The sequence below is a fragment of the Tachyglossus aculeatus genome, chromosome 1 (genome assembly GCF_015852505.1).
Source record: "Tachyglossus aculeatus isolate mTacAcu1 chromosome 1, mTacAcu1.pri, whole genome shotgun sequence".
NCBI classification, from domain to species: domain Eukaryota; kingdom Metazoa; phylum Chordata; class Mammalia; order Monotremata; family Tachyglossidae; genus Tachyglossus; species Tachyglossus aculeatus.
In genome coordinates, this window is record NC_052066.1 from 82,625,576 (window position 1) to 82,642,706 (window position 17,131).

Genomic DNA, 17,131 nt, shown 5'->3' on the forward strand with positions numbered 1-17,131 from the left:
GGGATTCAATGTCTGTTCTCCCTTCTGTTTAGACTGTAATCCCCGTGTGGGACTTGATTATCTTGTATCCACTCCAGTGCTTAGTACAGTGCCTGACACCCAGTAAATGCTTAACATGCAGTCCTCTAGACTGTGAGCTTGTTGTGGGCAGGAATGTGTCTGTTGTTATATTGTACTCTCCCAAGCGCTTAGTACATGCTTTGCACACAGTAAGCACTCAATAAATACGATTGGATCAAATTGAATTACCAAATACTAGTCCAATTACTAGTACAACTAGTTGTGCAGAAGACAATTACCTATTTTTTGATGCTGCTCTTGTTTCTTATCCTGTTTTTCCATTTCTCATTTTTTTGCAAGAAAGGGGAAGGAAGTCCCCTCACCCCCACGTGGAATATGAAACTCAGTAACAGCTACAAAATGGGTGAGGGCTCAGTGGTATCTGCTGCTGTTGAGAGCTCAGATATTCTCTTCTGGAATTGATGATCGCAACCATTGTCTTTATGGGCCACCTTGCAGTGAGTGTTACTGGACATAGGAGGACCAAGCAAGAGGGTGTGGATGGCTTAATGCAAACCATCCTCACTGCTGGAAAAACAACTAAGACAAATGTCCTCTGCGGAAGTAGGTCATACGTTTCTCCTCAACTACTGGGGTCTGGACAATTCTCATCCCAAATGTCAAAGCGTCGGAAAAGAAAAGATGTAAATCACAACCTCACTTTGCCTCAGTTATCTCTTCTATAAAATGGGGATGATATACCTGCTCTCCCTACCTCTCATTTAGATTGCAAGTCCTGTGTGGGGCAGGGATTTTGACGGATTCTCTTGAGCTATCACAGTAGTGAACACAGAGCTCTAACACAGGATGAATACTTGATAGATATTACCTCTGGAAAAAAATTGATTAAGCTACAAAAGTTAAAACAGGGAAAACATCGGTGATAGTCTCCCTTGGTGTTCTACTTGGACTTTGCGGTGCACAAGGAAGAATTTATCTTATTGTTAGCCTGATGAGGTCAGAGGGCCTACATACCAGGCACAATCTCTCCCATTTATCTAGAAGAGGTTATGCTATAAGAGTAGTTATGATAGCAACTCCAACAAGTTGGAGTCAGGCTTTGTCCTGGTAGGGACAACTAGAACCTGAAAGTGTCAAAGAAATGAAACCGGGCCCAGAGGAGGTCAGAAAATCTTCTTTTAAAGCCTTCAAATGTGGGTCATGAATCATAGTTGACTAAAGCCCTGACCTGTTGGATCCATTCCTCCTCCTGCCATTTTAATTCAGTAAGCAGTGTGGCCTAGCAGATAGAGTCCGGTCCTGGAAGTCAGAAGGACCTGGGCTCTAATCCCAGCTCCGCTACTTGTCTGTTGTGTGACCTTGGGCCAGTCATGTCACTTCTCTGGACCTCAGTTATGTCATCTGTAAAATGAGGATTGAGACTATGAACCCCATGTGGAACAAGGACTGGGTTCAAACTGGTTTGCCCGTATCCACTCCTACACTTAGTACAGTACCTGGCACATAGTAAGCACTCAGTGAACACCACAATTATTATTATTATTATACACTAGTTCAACCAGTTGAAGTAGGAATAGGAATAGCATTCATTGAGCATCCGTGGAGTACACTGTGCTGTTCTAAGAGCTTTATCGCCAGTTACTCAAAATAAAAGCAGGAGCATGAGGAAGGAGAGCCTTATTCCAGGGTCTGCTGCTCACCACTTGCAAACAAAAACTGCTCACCACTGGCTTGAAAGTACTCAATCACCTTGCCCCCTCCTACCTCACCTTGCTACTCTCCTACCATGACCCAATCCACACACTTTGCTCCTCTAATGGTAACCTTCTCACTGTACCTCCATCTCCTCTATCTCACCATCAACCTCTTGTCCACAGACTGTGAGCCCATTGTTGGGTAGGGGCCGTCTCTATATCAATCAATCGTATTTATTGAGCGCTTACTGTGTGCAGAGCACTGAACTAAGCGCTTGGGAAGTACAAGTTGGCAACATATAGAGACAGTCCCTACCAAACAGTGGGCTCACAGTCTAAAAGTCTCTATATGTTGCCGACTTGTACTTCCCAAGCGCTTATTACAGTGCTTTGCAGACAGTAAGCGCTCAATAAATACGATTGAATGAATGAATCCTGCCTCTGCCTCCTGCCTCTCTCTTCATAGTCAAGAGACAAGAACTTTCCCCAGACTTCAAAGTATTATTGAAGACACATCTCCTCCAAGAGGCCTTCCCTGACTAAGCCCTCCTTTCTTCTTCTCCTATTCCCTTCTGCATCACCCTGACTTGCTCCGTTTACTCATGCCCCGGAGTACTTATGTACATATCTGTAATTTATTTATTCACTTATATTAATGTCTGTCTCCCCCTCTAGACGGTAAGCTTGTGGTGGACAGGGAATGTGTCTGTTTATTGTTGTAGTGTACTCTCCCAAGAGCTGAGTACTCTCCCAAGAACTTGATAGGATAGAATGAATAAATCTAGACCCCCACCGCACTTATGTACTCATCTTTATGCTCAGTTCATTCATTCATTCATTCAATTGTATTTATTGAGCGCTTACTATGTGCAGAGCACTGTACAAGGCACTTGGGAAGTACAAGTTGTTTGTTTCCCCTACCTGTTGTTTATTTTAAGTCTGTCTCTCCCCTAGATTGGGCATAGATAGTATCTACTAACTCTATCGGACTCTCCCAAACTCCCAAGGTATAGTGCTCTGCACACAGTAAGCACTCGATAAATACCATTAATTTGACCCTAAAGTTATCATCAAAACTCATTCATCATCAGCAAGCTCAACCAGCAAGAAGGAAGCCCCAAGAAGAATTCAGTGAGGCATTTGCTGTGCAATTTGCTTTGAAAACCCCTTTCCCTGTCCTAATAACAATAATAATAATAATAATAATAATAATAATTGTGGCATTTGTTAAGCACTTACTGTGTGCCAGGTATTCATTCATTCATTCAATTGTATTTATTGAGCACTTTCTGTGTGCAGACCACTGTACTAAGTCCTTGAGAAGTACAAGTCGGCAACATATAGAGACTGTCCCTACCCAACAACGGGCTCACAGTCTAGAAGGGGGAGACAGACCACAAGACAAAACATGTAGACAGGTGTCAAAACCGTCAGAACAAATAGAATTATAGCTATATGCACTTCATTAATAAAGCAGAGTAATAAATATGTACAAGTAAAATAAATAGAGTAATAAATACGTACAAATATATACAAGTGCTGTGGGGAGGGGAAGGAGGTAGGGCGGGAGGGGCGATGGGGAGGAGGAGAGGAAAAAGGGGGCTCAGTCTGGGAAGGCCTCCTGGAGGAGGTGAGCTCTCAGCAGGGCTTTGAAGGGAAGTACAGGCACTGTACTAAGTGCTGGGGTGGCTACAAGCAAATAGGGCTGGACATGGTCCCTGTCGCATCTGGAACTCACAGTCTTAATCCCCATTTTACAGATGAGGTGACGGAGGTTTAGAGAAGTGAAGCGGCTTGCCCAAGACCACACAGCAGACGAGTGGCAGAGTTGGAATTAGAACCCATAACCTTCTAACTCCCAGGCCTGTGTTCTATCCACTATGCCATTCTGCTTTCTCCTAGGAACAAGCTGCTGGATCCACTGAGGAAGAGATGCCCCAATCTGCCCTGGGTACAGAAGCATAGATGTTGCAGCTGTGCCGCTCAGAAACCACGGCAGGCGACCAGGTGCAGCCCAGCCCGTCTCCAGAGCAGGCCCCGACTGCACCCCTCGTTAAAGGTTGACGAAACTCTAAACCGCGACTCACTGGCTTCTTGGATCCCAGCAAATTCAAAAAACAAAGGGCCGTTTTCTAAAAGTGCTCGCAAGTACTGGGTAGCAGATTCAAGATCCATTAAAGGGAAAATGTTTACATTTTCATTTTATGGTGGGGGAGTTCGCAGAAGAGGGGTAAGGGGAGAGTAAATCCCAAATTTCAGGGTCTGATTAAAACCCAAATGCTGAGCGCAATTTTGTTTGGCAGGTAATACAGATCAGCCAGTTTCTGCATGCCCATTCAGTTCCGTGAGGCTATGAGTTTCTCGTAGGCTGTAGAACGGTGATGAGTGTATTTTTATTACCGACCCTTAAAATATTGTGATTTCCTCAAAATTAAGTGGAATTTCTGATTGAGTTTGAATTACATCCACTCTCAAATCCTCAAATTGACCATCTTAAGTGGACTGCGGGGCAGGCTCAGATAGGAACCGCTCTAGGGCCCTTAGTCTATTTCCCCATTAGGCTAACATTTTGTGTAACAAAGAATTAGCATGTGAGCTTTCAGCATTCCTAGTCACCAAATCTCTCTAGGTCTGCCAAGCTCCCCAGGGCGGCAGAGGCCGAGCCCGATCCCTTTCCAGCGGAGCCTTCTGTCGCCAGAACAGTCATCCTGAGGAAAGCCAAAAGCATCTGGTAGAGACCTTTTCTTCCCACTGCCGTTCATTTTACAGATATTTGAGCACTCGAGGACACACTCAGGAGTGGGCAATCTCTCGGGGAAGAAAACTGATTTGGGAAGAGCTGACCCTAATTTGCACTCTCCCAAGTGCTTAGTTCAGTGCTCCACACGCAATAAGTGCTTAATAAATATGACCAATTGATTGATTTCCTTTTGAGCCTATCACCAACTGCTAAATTGAAAAAAAACCCCACTCTCCCCACCCCCGATTAAAAATGGATGTTTTTAAGGGGCCTAAACCTTCTGACCACTCTCACAGATAGGAACGACCCCGCTGTGAGCCTACAGGCTTCTACAACGTAGTTACTAGGCTCCACCGCAAGAAGTCACAATCCCCGTGACCTCACAATAACTTTTTTCCAAGATTCAGGTTTTCGGCAAATCGTAAGCCAATTGTCTAAAAGCCAAGAGAGCACAATTTCTTGGTGTTTTAGTGCTTTTAAAGAAGAGCGAATAGCAATTGGTGATTTAGTTCCAGCCTTTCGACAGTCCTCTGGCTGAAACACCCAAGAATGCGTGACAAGGTCTGTTCTTAATGCATCAACAGATTTCATCGTTAGTCACCCTTGCCTGTACATGACAGAGACACTGACCGCTCCAGCTGGGAACCTTCCTCCGTTCCAACTAAGTAGAGCCAATCCGTGTCCAATCATGCGTGGCGGACACGTTGCCAATCCCCACTCTCGCAGCCCTTGACTCGGTGCCATCCCTAGAAGGCCAGCCTGTCTGTCAAAGTACTTCTCTACCGCCTCACAGCTCTGGCGCAGGCACCCAACGCGGTGCCCTTAACATGGCCAGATTTTTCCAAGAGCCAAAGGGTCAGGAGGAACCAACTCTCTCCGCGTCTATTTTCTGACAAGATGTCGTTTGTTTTGTTCTCGGTTGGTAGGTGCAGCTTTCCCATTCCTCAAACTATGATAGCTGCCAATTTGTGGCAGCTTTCTTTGAATTCAAGCATAAGAGGCCAACGCACTCAAATACCACGGGACACTCTTAATGCAATTGCTCAACCCCTCATCCCGTCCCATCGGACAATTGTCTAAACCTAGTGGGTCAGGACGTGTCTAGCTCTACTAAGTAGGCTATATGTAGTCGAAATGAAGGAACTTTTTAGAACAGCCAAGCAAACTAGCACAGGCCTGCAGTCCCCCGGGTCAGAAAGAATGGAGGCCAGGCCTCAAAAAATAATTCAAGATGAGAGCCTCCCAAGTTATTCTCCTAAGATGCCTAATACTGCATCATCTAAGACAAAGGGTTTCCGCCTTTCAAAGAAAAGGTACTGCTTCAGTCTCAAGGTTTCTCTCTAAGAAACTCCTTCACCTCCCCAACCCTGTCCCAAACACCCCAAAACATCAAAATCAATGCAGCAGCCTGGCAGATGACATGAGGAAGCAGCTTACGAGTGCCTCCAAAAGCAGGAGTATTAAGCAAGGCTCACTCATCACCTGCTCCTGCACTGCTTCTTGCTGTCTTGCTCGAGGCCCAGAATACTCACGCTTACTTTCTCCAGTGCCTGTCCTGCTGGCTGTATCACCTAAAATTAAGGGCAGCAAGTATGGCCTAGTGCAGTCAGAGGACCTGGGTTCTAATCCCCCTCCGCTTGTCTGCTGTGTGACCTTGAACAGATCGCTTTATTTCTCAGTGCCTCAGTTACCTCATCTGAAAAATGGGAATTAAGAGGGTGAGCCCCTTGTGGGACATGGACTGTGACGAGCGTGGATATAGCCCAGTGCTTACTATAGTGCCTGATATATAGTAAGCACTTAACAAATACCATTGAAAATAAAAGTGCACAGAAAAGGGTAAGCATGGAAGACCATACAAACCTAAGGTACAGGCTTGGGAAGGCTCACAATTTTGTCAAACTCACTTACAAGGCTGGTTTAAGTAAAGCCAAATATCATTTATTAATAGCAATTATCAGACACATAGAATTATTCTGTACTCTGGCAGTTAGTTTGAGATTGCCTCCCCTCCCACAGTCTCAATCATTTGATCTGACAACTTCAGTGATAGATCTCCCATTTTCTGTACAGCCTGAATGGTTACACAAAGCACTCAGGCACAAAGATGGGCTTTGACAAAAAAAAAAATCAAGCATTAAGTTGAAATGGTCTGTACCCATCAGGTAATATTCCCTACCCATTTACTTCCCCAAGCGAGGGAACAGCAGATCCAAGGTCAGAAATGTTACTGGACTGTAAACAACATTTCTATTTATTGCTCAAACCTGGAGGCTTTTTAAAAGGCCATTTTCTCCTCTGGCAACACATGCCAATCTCCTCAAATTCATATCTGTTCTCCAGGCAGAAAGCTATTAAATGATTTTGTTCTCTAGTAGTGTCTTCTCAAGTCAAGTCCCATGACCCCACTCCTGCAGATCCACGCAGAGCCCCGCAGCCAACATCTGGGAGTGCACCGAGGCAGTGTGGCCTATTGGACGGAGCACATTCCTCATAGGCAGAAGAACCTGGGTTCTAATCCCGGCTCCATCACTTGTAGGCTTTGTGACCTTGGGCAAGTCACTTAGCTTCTCTGGGCCTCAGATCCCTCATCTGTAAAATAGGGACTAAGACTGTGAGCCCCACGTGGGACAGGGCCTTTGTCCAACCTGATTATCTTGTATCTACCCCAGTGCTTATACAGAGCCTTGAACATAGTGAGTGCTTAACAAGTACCATAGAAAAAATTGGCACAAAACTGTATTGGAAGGGTTGGCCTGCTCTTATGGACTCTTTCATCAATCAAAAGCCCGTACTGAGCGCTCACTGTGGAGCAAACAACAGAGTTGGTAGACGCATTCCCTGACCACAGAGAGCTTACTTTTATGCTCAAAATGAGCTAAAAGGGGCAGATTGTAGGAATTCTCTGGGTAGACAATACAATTCTAGTGTATTGCGAAACCCATTAAATAAGCAGCAGGCAGGACTTTGTGGGCAAAAAGAAGGGGTCCGCTACAGAGTCCTAAGGGAATACTGATAGACTCAAGCTGGGGGAATAGTTGGGCTGGGGCGGGGAATAAACACAGAAAAATGAAGCAGAAGTAGAGAAGAGGAAAGATTGAAGAGGATCCTGCCTTCAGCTACACTGTCAATCATCAGCAGCATTTTCTGAGAACCTAATGTGGGCAGCACACCTTCTAGGTGCTTGGGGAGCATTAACTAGAAGAGACCTAGTCCCTGCCCTGGAGGAGTTCATGAGCTACGGTCTAATTAATGTGTCCCCGAAGCCGGAGGGGCATTAGCATAAATATCACCTCTGGAAAAGTGGTTTGCTCACCCAATAAATAGCACTTAACACTGTGAGGGCAGAGGGCTCCATTTTACAAATTTCACAGAAGGAATATTTTCACCGATGGGAACAGAGAGAGGGAAAAAAAAGAGTGTGGGAGTCAGCTATTTCAGCCTTGCATACAAAATGCCCAAAGTCACAAACATCTTACCGGTCCTCTCATTTGCCTTCGCAGATTTCAGCCTGTACCACTCGAATAGGAAAACAAAATTTGAAGGTTGATATTTTGACTGTAAACATTTCGATGTTTTTGTGCTTCCACAGAGATGGTCCAGTAGTTAGGTTATACTGCCTATTAATGCTTTTAAAGGCTAATGCACATTTCACGAGAAGCAGCGTGGCTCAGTGGAAAGAGCCCGGGCTTTGGAGTCATAGGTCATGGGTTCAAATCCCAGCTCCGCCACTTGTCAGCTGAGTGACTTTGAGCAAGTCACTTAACTTCTCTGTGCCTCAGTTACCTCATCTGGAAAATGGGGATTAAGTCTGTGAGCCCCACGTGGGCAACTTGATTACCCTGTATCTACCCCAGCGCTTAGAACAGTGCTTTGCACATAGTAAGCGCTTAATAAATGCCATCATTATTATTTCCCACTAGGGTTGAAATGTTTAGGAAAGAGCTGATGCATCCGTCGACCTAATGATTCTTTAACGCTACTTGCGCAGTTACAAGCCCTGGTTATTTTGCGACCTGCAAGATGAGGCTGCCAGTGAAGTACTGCTCCCCCTAAGGAGACTGGATGTGTGCGTGAATGTGGAAACTGAGTTTTCTGAATAAGGAATTTGTCCCTTTTTGTTCGGTTATTCCTCGCTGAAGGGAAGAACTTATCATTCTGTGACCTCACGCAGTTTGGAAGTTAAGGGCATCACAGGTTCAACATGACTTCACTGCAAAGGAGGAAGATGGAGACCTGAAAAGGACCTTATCCCCTAACCACAGACTGATGGATAGTTGCAGGGTCATGGGGAGAAACAAGGGGACAGATTCCTTCAAGTCAGGAAGATTGCGCTTTTTTTATGGTATTTGTTAAGCACTTAAAAAAGAGCGTGGGCTTTGGAGTCAGAGGCTGTGGGTTCAAATCCCAGCTCCGCCAATTGTCAGCTGTGTGACTTTGGGCAAGTCACTTCACTTCTCTGGGCCTCAGTTCCCTCATCTGTAAAATGGGGATTAAGAATGTGAGCCCTGCTGTGGACAACCTGATGACATTGTAACCTCCCCAGCGCTAAGAGTAGTGCTTTGTAAATAGTAAGCGCTTAATAAATGCCATTATTATTATCATTATCCAGTGCTTAGAACAGTGCTTTGCACATAGTAAGCGCTTAATAAATTCTATCATCATCATCATCATCAGGCACTGTACCAAGCACCTCACTTTTGTCTCAGGAGTTTCTGAAATGGTTTTTAAAAAGGGCCTAAGTTAAACAGCACAGGGTCTCATCATCGGGATTTACTGGGCGCCGATGTTTAATGCACACTATTAGGTACTTGGTAACGTGATAGAAGCAATGTAAGCTCCTTCATCTCCAACGTGGTCCTTTCTGCCATAGGACGACAGAGAGAGACCTTCGTTGAAGTTCAAGCCCCTAGAACCTGAGAAAAGTTTCCCCTTCTCCCTGTAACCCTGTTTCTGGCACAGCCGATGGAGCAGAGTGGGGACTGCGAGTCCCTTTCCCAGGGAAGAGGGGATGGGAAGATGCCGCAGGAGGTGGGGTCAGGGAGAAAAAGGAAGAGGGGGCCCCGATGAAATCACCACCCAAATCCAAGCCGGGGGAGCTGCTCGGAGGGAACGGGAAGGTGGGGCGACCACCGGCCTGGGGCTGGGGGACCATCCTTCTCGGATATTTTGACATCAGCTACTTTCCAAATGCCACTGTCCCCACTGAGAAGCAGCGAGGCTTAGTGGAAAGCCTCTCCCTCTCTCTCCCCCTCTCCATCCCCCCCGTCTTACCTCCTTCCCTTCCCCACAGCACCTGTATATATGTATATATGTTTGTACATATTTATTACTGTATTTATTTATTGTACTTGTACATATCTATTCTATTTATTTCATTTTGTTAATATGTTTGCCTTTGTTCTCTGTCTCCCCCTTCTAGACCGTGAGCCCACTGTTGGGTAGGGACCGTCTCTATATGTTGCCAACTTGTACTTCCCAAGCGCTTAGTCCGGTGCTCTGCACAGAGCAAGCGCTCAATAAATGCGATTGATTGATTGGAAAGAGCCTGGGCTTGGTTGTCAGAGGACGTGGGTTCCAATCCCGGCTCCGCCACGTGTCTGCTGTGTGACCTTGGGCACGTCACTTAACTCCTCTACACCTCAGTGACCTCACCTGTAAAATGGGAATCGAGACTGGGAGCCCCACGTGGGACAGCCTGGTTACCTTGGTCCTACCTCAGCGTTTAGAAGAGGGCTTGGCACCTAGTAAGCGTTTAGCAAATGCCGACATCATCATCATCATTATTATTAGAAGCCAAAGCCCTCTAGCCCTTCTGGGATGCTTTTGCACGACGCCCCCGGGGCACTCCAGACCCCTGGGGCGGGGCGGCGTGGATTCTCCTACTAAAGGGGCCGGGGCGAGAAGAAGGGGACTTGCTAAGCGCTGACTCTGTGCCAAGCGCCGTCCTAAGCGCTGACTCTGTGCCAAGCGCCGCTAAGCGCTGGCTGTGCGCCCAGCGCCGCTCCAAGGTCCGACTATCATCATCAATCGTATTTATTGAGCGCTTACTATGTGCAGAGCACTGTACTAAGCGCTTAGCACTGTACCGACTCTGCGCCGAGCGCTGTTGTAAGCGCTGGAGAAGCAGCCCCAGGGTGGGGCGGGGCTCCCCGGGGTGGGGGTGGGGGGCCCCTTCCCGCAGAGGCCGGTCCTCGGAGGGGCCCCGGCCCCCCGATCCCCCCCGCCCCCCAACGCCCCGCAACGGTCCCTTGTCTTCGCCTTGCAGGCTGAGCCTTCCCGAGGGTCCGGGGGTCCGGGGTCCCGGGGAGAGGGGTCCCCCTCGGCGGCCGCCCACGAGGCTGGCCCCGAGGAACAATCGCCCCCTCCCCCGGCCCCTGGGCCCCAGCCCTCCCGGCTCCCCTGGACCCCCCGGACCCCAGGGACCCCCGGTCCCCCGGCCCCTGGACCCCTGCCCTCCCGGCTCCCCCGGACCCCCCGGACCCTGGACCCCTGGACCCTGGCTCCCAGCCCTCCAGGCTCCCCCGGGCCCCCCTGGACCCTGGACCCCTGGAGCCTGGGCCCCAGCCCTCCAGGCTCCCCCGGGCCCCCCTGGACCCTGGACCTCCGTCCCCTGGCCCCCAGCCCCCCCGGCTCCCCCGGACCCCCTGGACCCTGGACCTCCGTCCCCTGGGCCCCAGCCCCCCCGGTTCCCCCGGACCCCCCGGACCCTGGACCTCCGTCCCCTGGCCCCCAGCCCTCCCGGCTCCCCCGGACCACCGGACCCCCCCGGACCCCCCCGCCCCCCCCCCTTGCCCTGTCCCCGTGCCCACCAGGCAGTGCGGGAGCAGGATCTCCGAATTGTCCCCATCGGCCGCCGCCTCCTTGTCGGGCTTGAGCCCGGCGGCGGGCTGCTGGAAGCTGATCTTCACCATGGTCCGGGCACCGGGCACCGGGCACGCGGGCACGCGGGCACACGGGCACGGACCCCGGGACCCTCGGGCAGGAGGGCACTCCGCGGGCACACGGACGGTGCCCGGGATGCTCCGCTGGGCTGGGCTGAAGGCTGGGCTGGGCGCTGACTCTCCAGCAGCCACGGGAAGGTTTCTCTCTTTTTCCTCCTCCCCTCCCCGGTCCCCCCCCCCCCCGCCCCCGTGTCCCCCTCCCCGGCCGAGGGCGGGCTTTCCCGCCGCAGGGGGTCACAGCGCCCCCCAGCGGCGGCCGGCGCCATGACCCAGCCCGGCGGAGGGCCGGGCCCCGGGCGGGAGCAGGGCGGGAGGAGGGAAAAGGAGGAGGAGGAGGAGGAGGATGGGGGGAGGGGGAAAGGGGGAGGAAGAGGAGGAGGAGGAGGAGAGTCGGGACAGGAGGAGGAGGAGGAGGACGGCCGGGACAGGAGGAGGAGGAGGACGACGATGGTCGGGACAGGAGGGGGAGGAGGAGGATAGTCGGGACAGGAGGGGGAGGAGGAGGGGGAGGAGGAGGATAGTCGGGACAGGAGCGGGAGGAGGAGGAGGAGGAGGAGGATAGTCGGGACAGGAGGGGGAGGAGGAGGGGGAGGAGGAGGATAGTCGGGACAGGAGCGGGAGGAGGAGGAGGAGGAGGATGGCCGGGACAGGATGAGGAGGAGGAGGACGGCCGGGACAGGAGGTGGAGGAGGAGGACGGCTGGGACAGGAGGAGGAGGAGGAGGACGGCCGGGACAGGAGGTGGAGGAGGAGGACGGCTGGGACAGGAGGAGGAGGAGGAGGACGGCCGGGACAGGAGGAGGAGGAGGAGGAGGAGGAGGATGGCCGGGACAGGAGGAGGAGGAGGAGGAGGACGGCTGGGACAGGAGGAGGAGGAGGAGGACGGCCAGGACAGGAGGAGGAGGAGGAGGAGGACGGCCGGGACAGGAGGAGGAGGAGGAGGAGGAGGACGGCCGGGACAGGAGGAGGAGGAGGAGAAGGAGGACGGCTGGGACAGGAGGAGGAGGACGGCCAGGACAGGAGGAGGAGGAGGAGGAGGGCCGGGACAGGAGGAGGAGGAGGCGGACGGCCAGGACAGGAGGAGGAGGAGGAGGAGGACGGCCAGGACAGGAGGAGGAGGAGGAGGAGGACGGCCGGGACAGGAGGAGGAGGAGGAGGAGGAGGGCCGGGACAGGAGGAGGAGGAGGAGGATGGCCGGGACAGGAGGAGGAGGAGGAGGAGGAGGAGGACGGCTGGGACAGGAGGAGGAGGAGGAGGACGGCCGGGACAGGAGGAGGAGGAGGAGGAGGAGGACGGCTGGGACAGGAGGAGGAGGAGGAGGATGGCCGGGACAGGAGGAGGAGGAGGAGGAGGAGGAGGACGGCTGGGACAGGAGGAGGAGGAGGAGGATGGCCGGGACAGGAGGAGGAGGAGGAGGAGGAGGAGGACGGCCGGGACAGGAGGAGGAGGAGGAGGACGGCCGGGACAGGAGGTGGAGGAGGACGGCTGGGACAGGAGGAGGAGGAGGACAGCTGGGACAGGAGGAGGATGAGGAGGACAGCCAGGACAGGAGGAGGAGGAGGAGGAGGAGGACGGCCGGGACAGGAGGAGGAGGAGGAGGAGGAGGATGGCTGGGACAAGAGGAGGAGGAGGAGGAGGACGGCTGGGACAGGAGGAGGAGGAGGAGGAGGAGGACGGCTGGGACAGGAGGAGGAGGAGGAGGAGGAGGACGGCCGGGACAGGAGGAGGAGGAGGAGGATGGCCGGGACAGGAGGAGGAGGAGGAGGAGGAGGAGGACGGCCGGGACAGGAGGAGGAGGAGGAGGACGGCCGGGACAGGAGGTGGAGGAGGAGGAGGAGGAGGAGGATGGCTGGGACAGGAGGAGGAGGAGGACGACGACCGGGACAGGAGGAGGACGGCTGGGACAGGAGGAGGAGGAGGAGGATGGCCGGGACAGGAGGAGGAGGAGGAGGAGGAGGAGGACGGCCGGGACAGGAGGAGGAGGAGGAGGACGGCCGGGACAGGAGGTGGAGGAGGACGGCTGGGACAGGAGGAGGAGGAGGACAGCCGGGACAGGAGGAGGAGGAGGAGGAGGAGGATGGCTGGGACAAGAGGAGGAGGAGGAGGAGGACGGCTGGGACAGGAGGAGGAGGAGGAGGAGGAGGACGGCTGGGACAGGAGGAGGAGGAGGAGGAGGAGGACGGCCGGGACAGGAGGAGGAGGAGGAGGATGGCCGGGACAGGAGGAGGAGGAGGAGGAGGAGGAGGACGGCCGGGACAGGAGGTGGAGGAGGAGGAGGAGGAGGAGGATGGCTGGGACAGGAGGAGGAGGAGGACGACGACCGGGACAGGAGGAGGACGGCTGGGACAGGAGGAGGAGGAGGAGGATGGCCGGGACAGGAGGAGGAGGAGGAGGAGGAGGAGGAGGACGGCCGGGACAGGAGGAGGAGGAGGAGGACGGCCGGGACAGGAGGTGGAGGAGGACGGCTGGGACAGGAGGAGGAGGAGGAGGAGGACGGCTGGGACAGGAGGAGGAGGAGGAGGAGGAGGACGGCCGGGACAGGAGGAGGAGGAGGAGGAGGAGGACGGCCGGGACAGGAGGAGGAGGAGGAGGATGGCCAGGACAGGAGGAGGAGGAGGAGGAGGAGGAGGAGGAGGATGGCCGGGACAGGAGGAGGAGGAGGAGGACGGCCGGGATAGGAGGTGGAGGAGGACGGCTCGGACAGGAGGAGGAGGAGGACAGCTGGGACAGGAGGAGGATGAGGAGGACAGCCAGGACAGGAGGAGGAGGAGGAGGAGGACAGCCGGGACAGGAGGAGGAGGAGGAGGAGGAGGAGGACAGCCGGGACAGGAGGAGGAGGAGGAGGACAGCCGGGATAGGAGGAGGAGGAGGAGGAGGACGGCTGGGACAGGAGGAGGAGGAGGACGGCTGGGACAGGAGGAGGAGGAGGAGGACAGCCAGGACAGGAGGAGGAGGAGGAGGAGGAGGAGGAGGATGGCCAGGACAGGAGGAGGAGGAGGACGGCCGGGACAGGAGGAGGAGGAGGAGGACAGCCAGGACAGGAGGAGGAGGAGGAGGAGGAGGAGGAAGAGGAGGAGGAGGAGGATGGCCGGGACCGGAGGAGGAGGAGGAAGAGTAGGAGGAGGACGGCCGGGACAGGAGGAGGAGGAGGACAGCCGGGAAAGGAGGAGGAGGAGGAGGACGGCCGGGACAGGAGGAGGAGGAGGAGGAGGAGGATGGCCGGGACAGGAGGAGGAAGAGGATGGCCTGGCCAGGTGGAAGAGGAGGAGGAGGATGGCTGGGACAAGAGGAGGAGGAGGAGGATGGCTGGGACAGGAGGAGGAGGAGGAGGAAGATGGCTGGGACACGAGGAGGAGGAGGAGGAGGATGGCCGGGACAGGAGGAGGAGGAGGAGGATGGCTGGGACAGGAGGAGGAGGAGGAGGATGCCCGGGACAGAAGGAGGAGGAGGAGGAGGACGGCCGGGACAGGAGGAGGAGGAGGAGGAGAAGGAGGACAGCCGGGACAGGACGACGAGGAGGAGGAGGACGGCTGGGACAGGAGGAGGAGGAGGAGGAGGAGGATGGCCGGGACAGGAGGAGGAGGAGGATGGCCTGGCCAGGTGGAAGAGGAGAAGGAGGATGGCTGGGACAGGAGGAGGAGGAGGAGGACGGCCGGGACAGGAGGAGGAGGAGGAGGAGGATGGCTGGGACAGGAGGAGGAGGAGGATGGCCGGGACAGGAGGAGGAGGAGGAGGAGGACAGCCGGGACAGGAGGAGGAGGAGGAGGAGGAGGAGGACGGCCGGGACAGGAGGAGGAGGAGGAGGACAGCCGGGATAGGAGGAGGAGGAGGAGGAGGACGGCTGGGACAGGAGGAGGAGGAGGACGGCTGGGACAGGAGGAGGAGGAGGAGGACAGCCAGGACAGGAGGAGGAGGAGGAGGAGGAGGAGGAGGATGGCCAGGACAGGAGGAGGAGGAGGACGGCCGGGACAGGAGGAGGAGGAGGAGGACAGCCAGGACAGGAGGAGGAGGAGGAGGAGGAGGAGGAAGAGGAGGAGGAGGAGGATGGCCGGGACCGGAGGAGGAGGAGGAAGAGTAGGAGGAGGACGGCCGGGACAGGAGGAGGAGGAGGATGGCCGGGACAGGAGGAGGAGGAGGACAGCCGGGAAAGGAGGAGGAGGAGGAGGACGGCCGGGACAGGAGGAGGAGGAGGAGGAGGAGGAGGATGGCCGGGACAGGAGGAGGAAGAGGATGGCCTGGCCAGGTGGAAGAGGAGGAGGAGGATGGCTGGGACAAGAGGAGGAGGAGGAGGATGGCTGGGACAGGAGGAGGAGGAGGAGGAAGATGGCTGGGACAGGAGGAGGAGGAGGAGGATGGCTGGGACAGGAGGAGGAGGAGGAGGATGCCCGGGACAGAAGGAGGAGGAGGAGGAGGACGGCCGGGACAGGAGGAGGAGGAGGAGGAGAAGGAGGACAGCCGGGACAGGAGGAGGAGGAGGAGGAGGAGGATGGCCGGGACAGGAGGAGGAAGAGGATGGCCTGGCCAGGTGGAAGAGGAGGAGGAGGATGGCTGGGACAAGAGGAGGAGGAGGAGGATGGCTGGGACAGGAGGAGGAGGAGGAGGAAGATGGCTGGGACACGAGGAGGAGGAGGAGGAGGATGGCCGGGACAGGAGGAGGAGGAGGAGGATGGCTGGGACAGGAGGAGGAGGAGGAGGATGCCCGGGACAGAAGGAGGAGGAGGAGGAGGACGGCCGGGACAGGAGGAGGAGGAGGAGGAGAAGGAGGACAGCCGGGACAGGACGACGAGGAGGAGGAGGACGGCTGGGACAGGAGGAGGAGGAGGAGGAGGAGGATGGCCGGGACAGGAGGAGGAGGAGGATGGGCCTGGCCAGGTGGAAGAGGAGAAGGAGGATGGCTGGGACAGGAGGAGGAGGAGGAGGATGGCTGGGACAGGAGGAGGAGGAGGAGGAGGATGGCTGGGACAGGAGGAGGAGGAGGAGGAGGAGGAGGATGGCCGGGACAGGAGGAGGAGGAGGAGGATGGCTGGGACAGGAGGAGGAGGAGGATGGCCGGGACAGGAGGAGGAGGAGGAGGAGGACAGCCGGGACAGGAGGAGGAGGAGGAGGAGGAGGAGGACGGCCGGGACTGGAGGAGGAGGAGGAGGAGGACAGCCGGGATAGGAGGAGGAGGAGGAGGAGGACGGCTGGGACAGGAGGAGGAGGAGGACGGCTGGGACAGGAGGAGGAGGAGGAGGACAGCCAGGACAGGAGGAGGAGGAGGAGGAGGAGGAGGATGGCCAGGACAGGAGGAGGAGGAGGACGGCCGGGACAGGAGGAGGAGGAGGAGGACAGCCAGGACAGGAGGAGGAGGAGGAGGAGGAGGAGGAAGAGGAGGAGGAGGAGGATGGCCGGGACCGGAGGAGGAGGAGGAAGAGTAGGAGGAGGACGGCCGGGACAGGAGGAGGAGGAGGATGGCCGGGACAGGAGGAGGAGGAGGACAGCCGGGAAAGGAGGAGGAGGAGGAGGACGGCCGGGACAGGAGGAGGAGGAGGAGGAGGAGGAAGAGGAGGAGGAGGAGGATGGCCGGGACAGGAGGAGGAAGAGGATGGCCTGGCCAGGTGGAAGAGGAGGAGGAGGATGGCTGGGACAAGAGGAGGAGGAGGAGAATGGCTGGGACAGGAGGAGGAGGAGGAGGAAGATGGCTGGGACAGGAGGAGGAGGAGGAGGATGGCTGGGACAGGAGGAGGAGGAGGA

At 55.2% G+C, this 17,131-nt stretch overlaps 1 protein-coding gene across 1 annotated transcript in view; it reads right to left on the reverse strand.

Annotated features, from left to right (window-relative positions):
- The window catches only part of ITM2C (integral membrane protein 2C), a 99,343-nt gene extending 87,813 nt beyond the window's left edge, over positions 1–11,530 (reverse strand). The window contains exon 1 of the mRNA XM_038747775.1: positions 11,268–11,530. Coding sequence (XP_038603703.1) covers positions 11,268–11,369 — 102 coding nt within the window. The 5' untranslated portion in view covers positions 11,370–11,530. The remainder of the gene's footprint in view (positions 1–11,267) is intronic.
- Between the last annotated feature and the right edge of the window lie 5,601 nt (positions 11,531–17,131).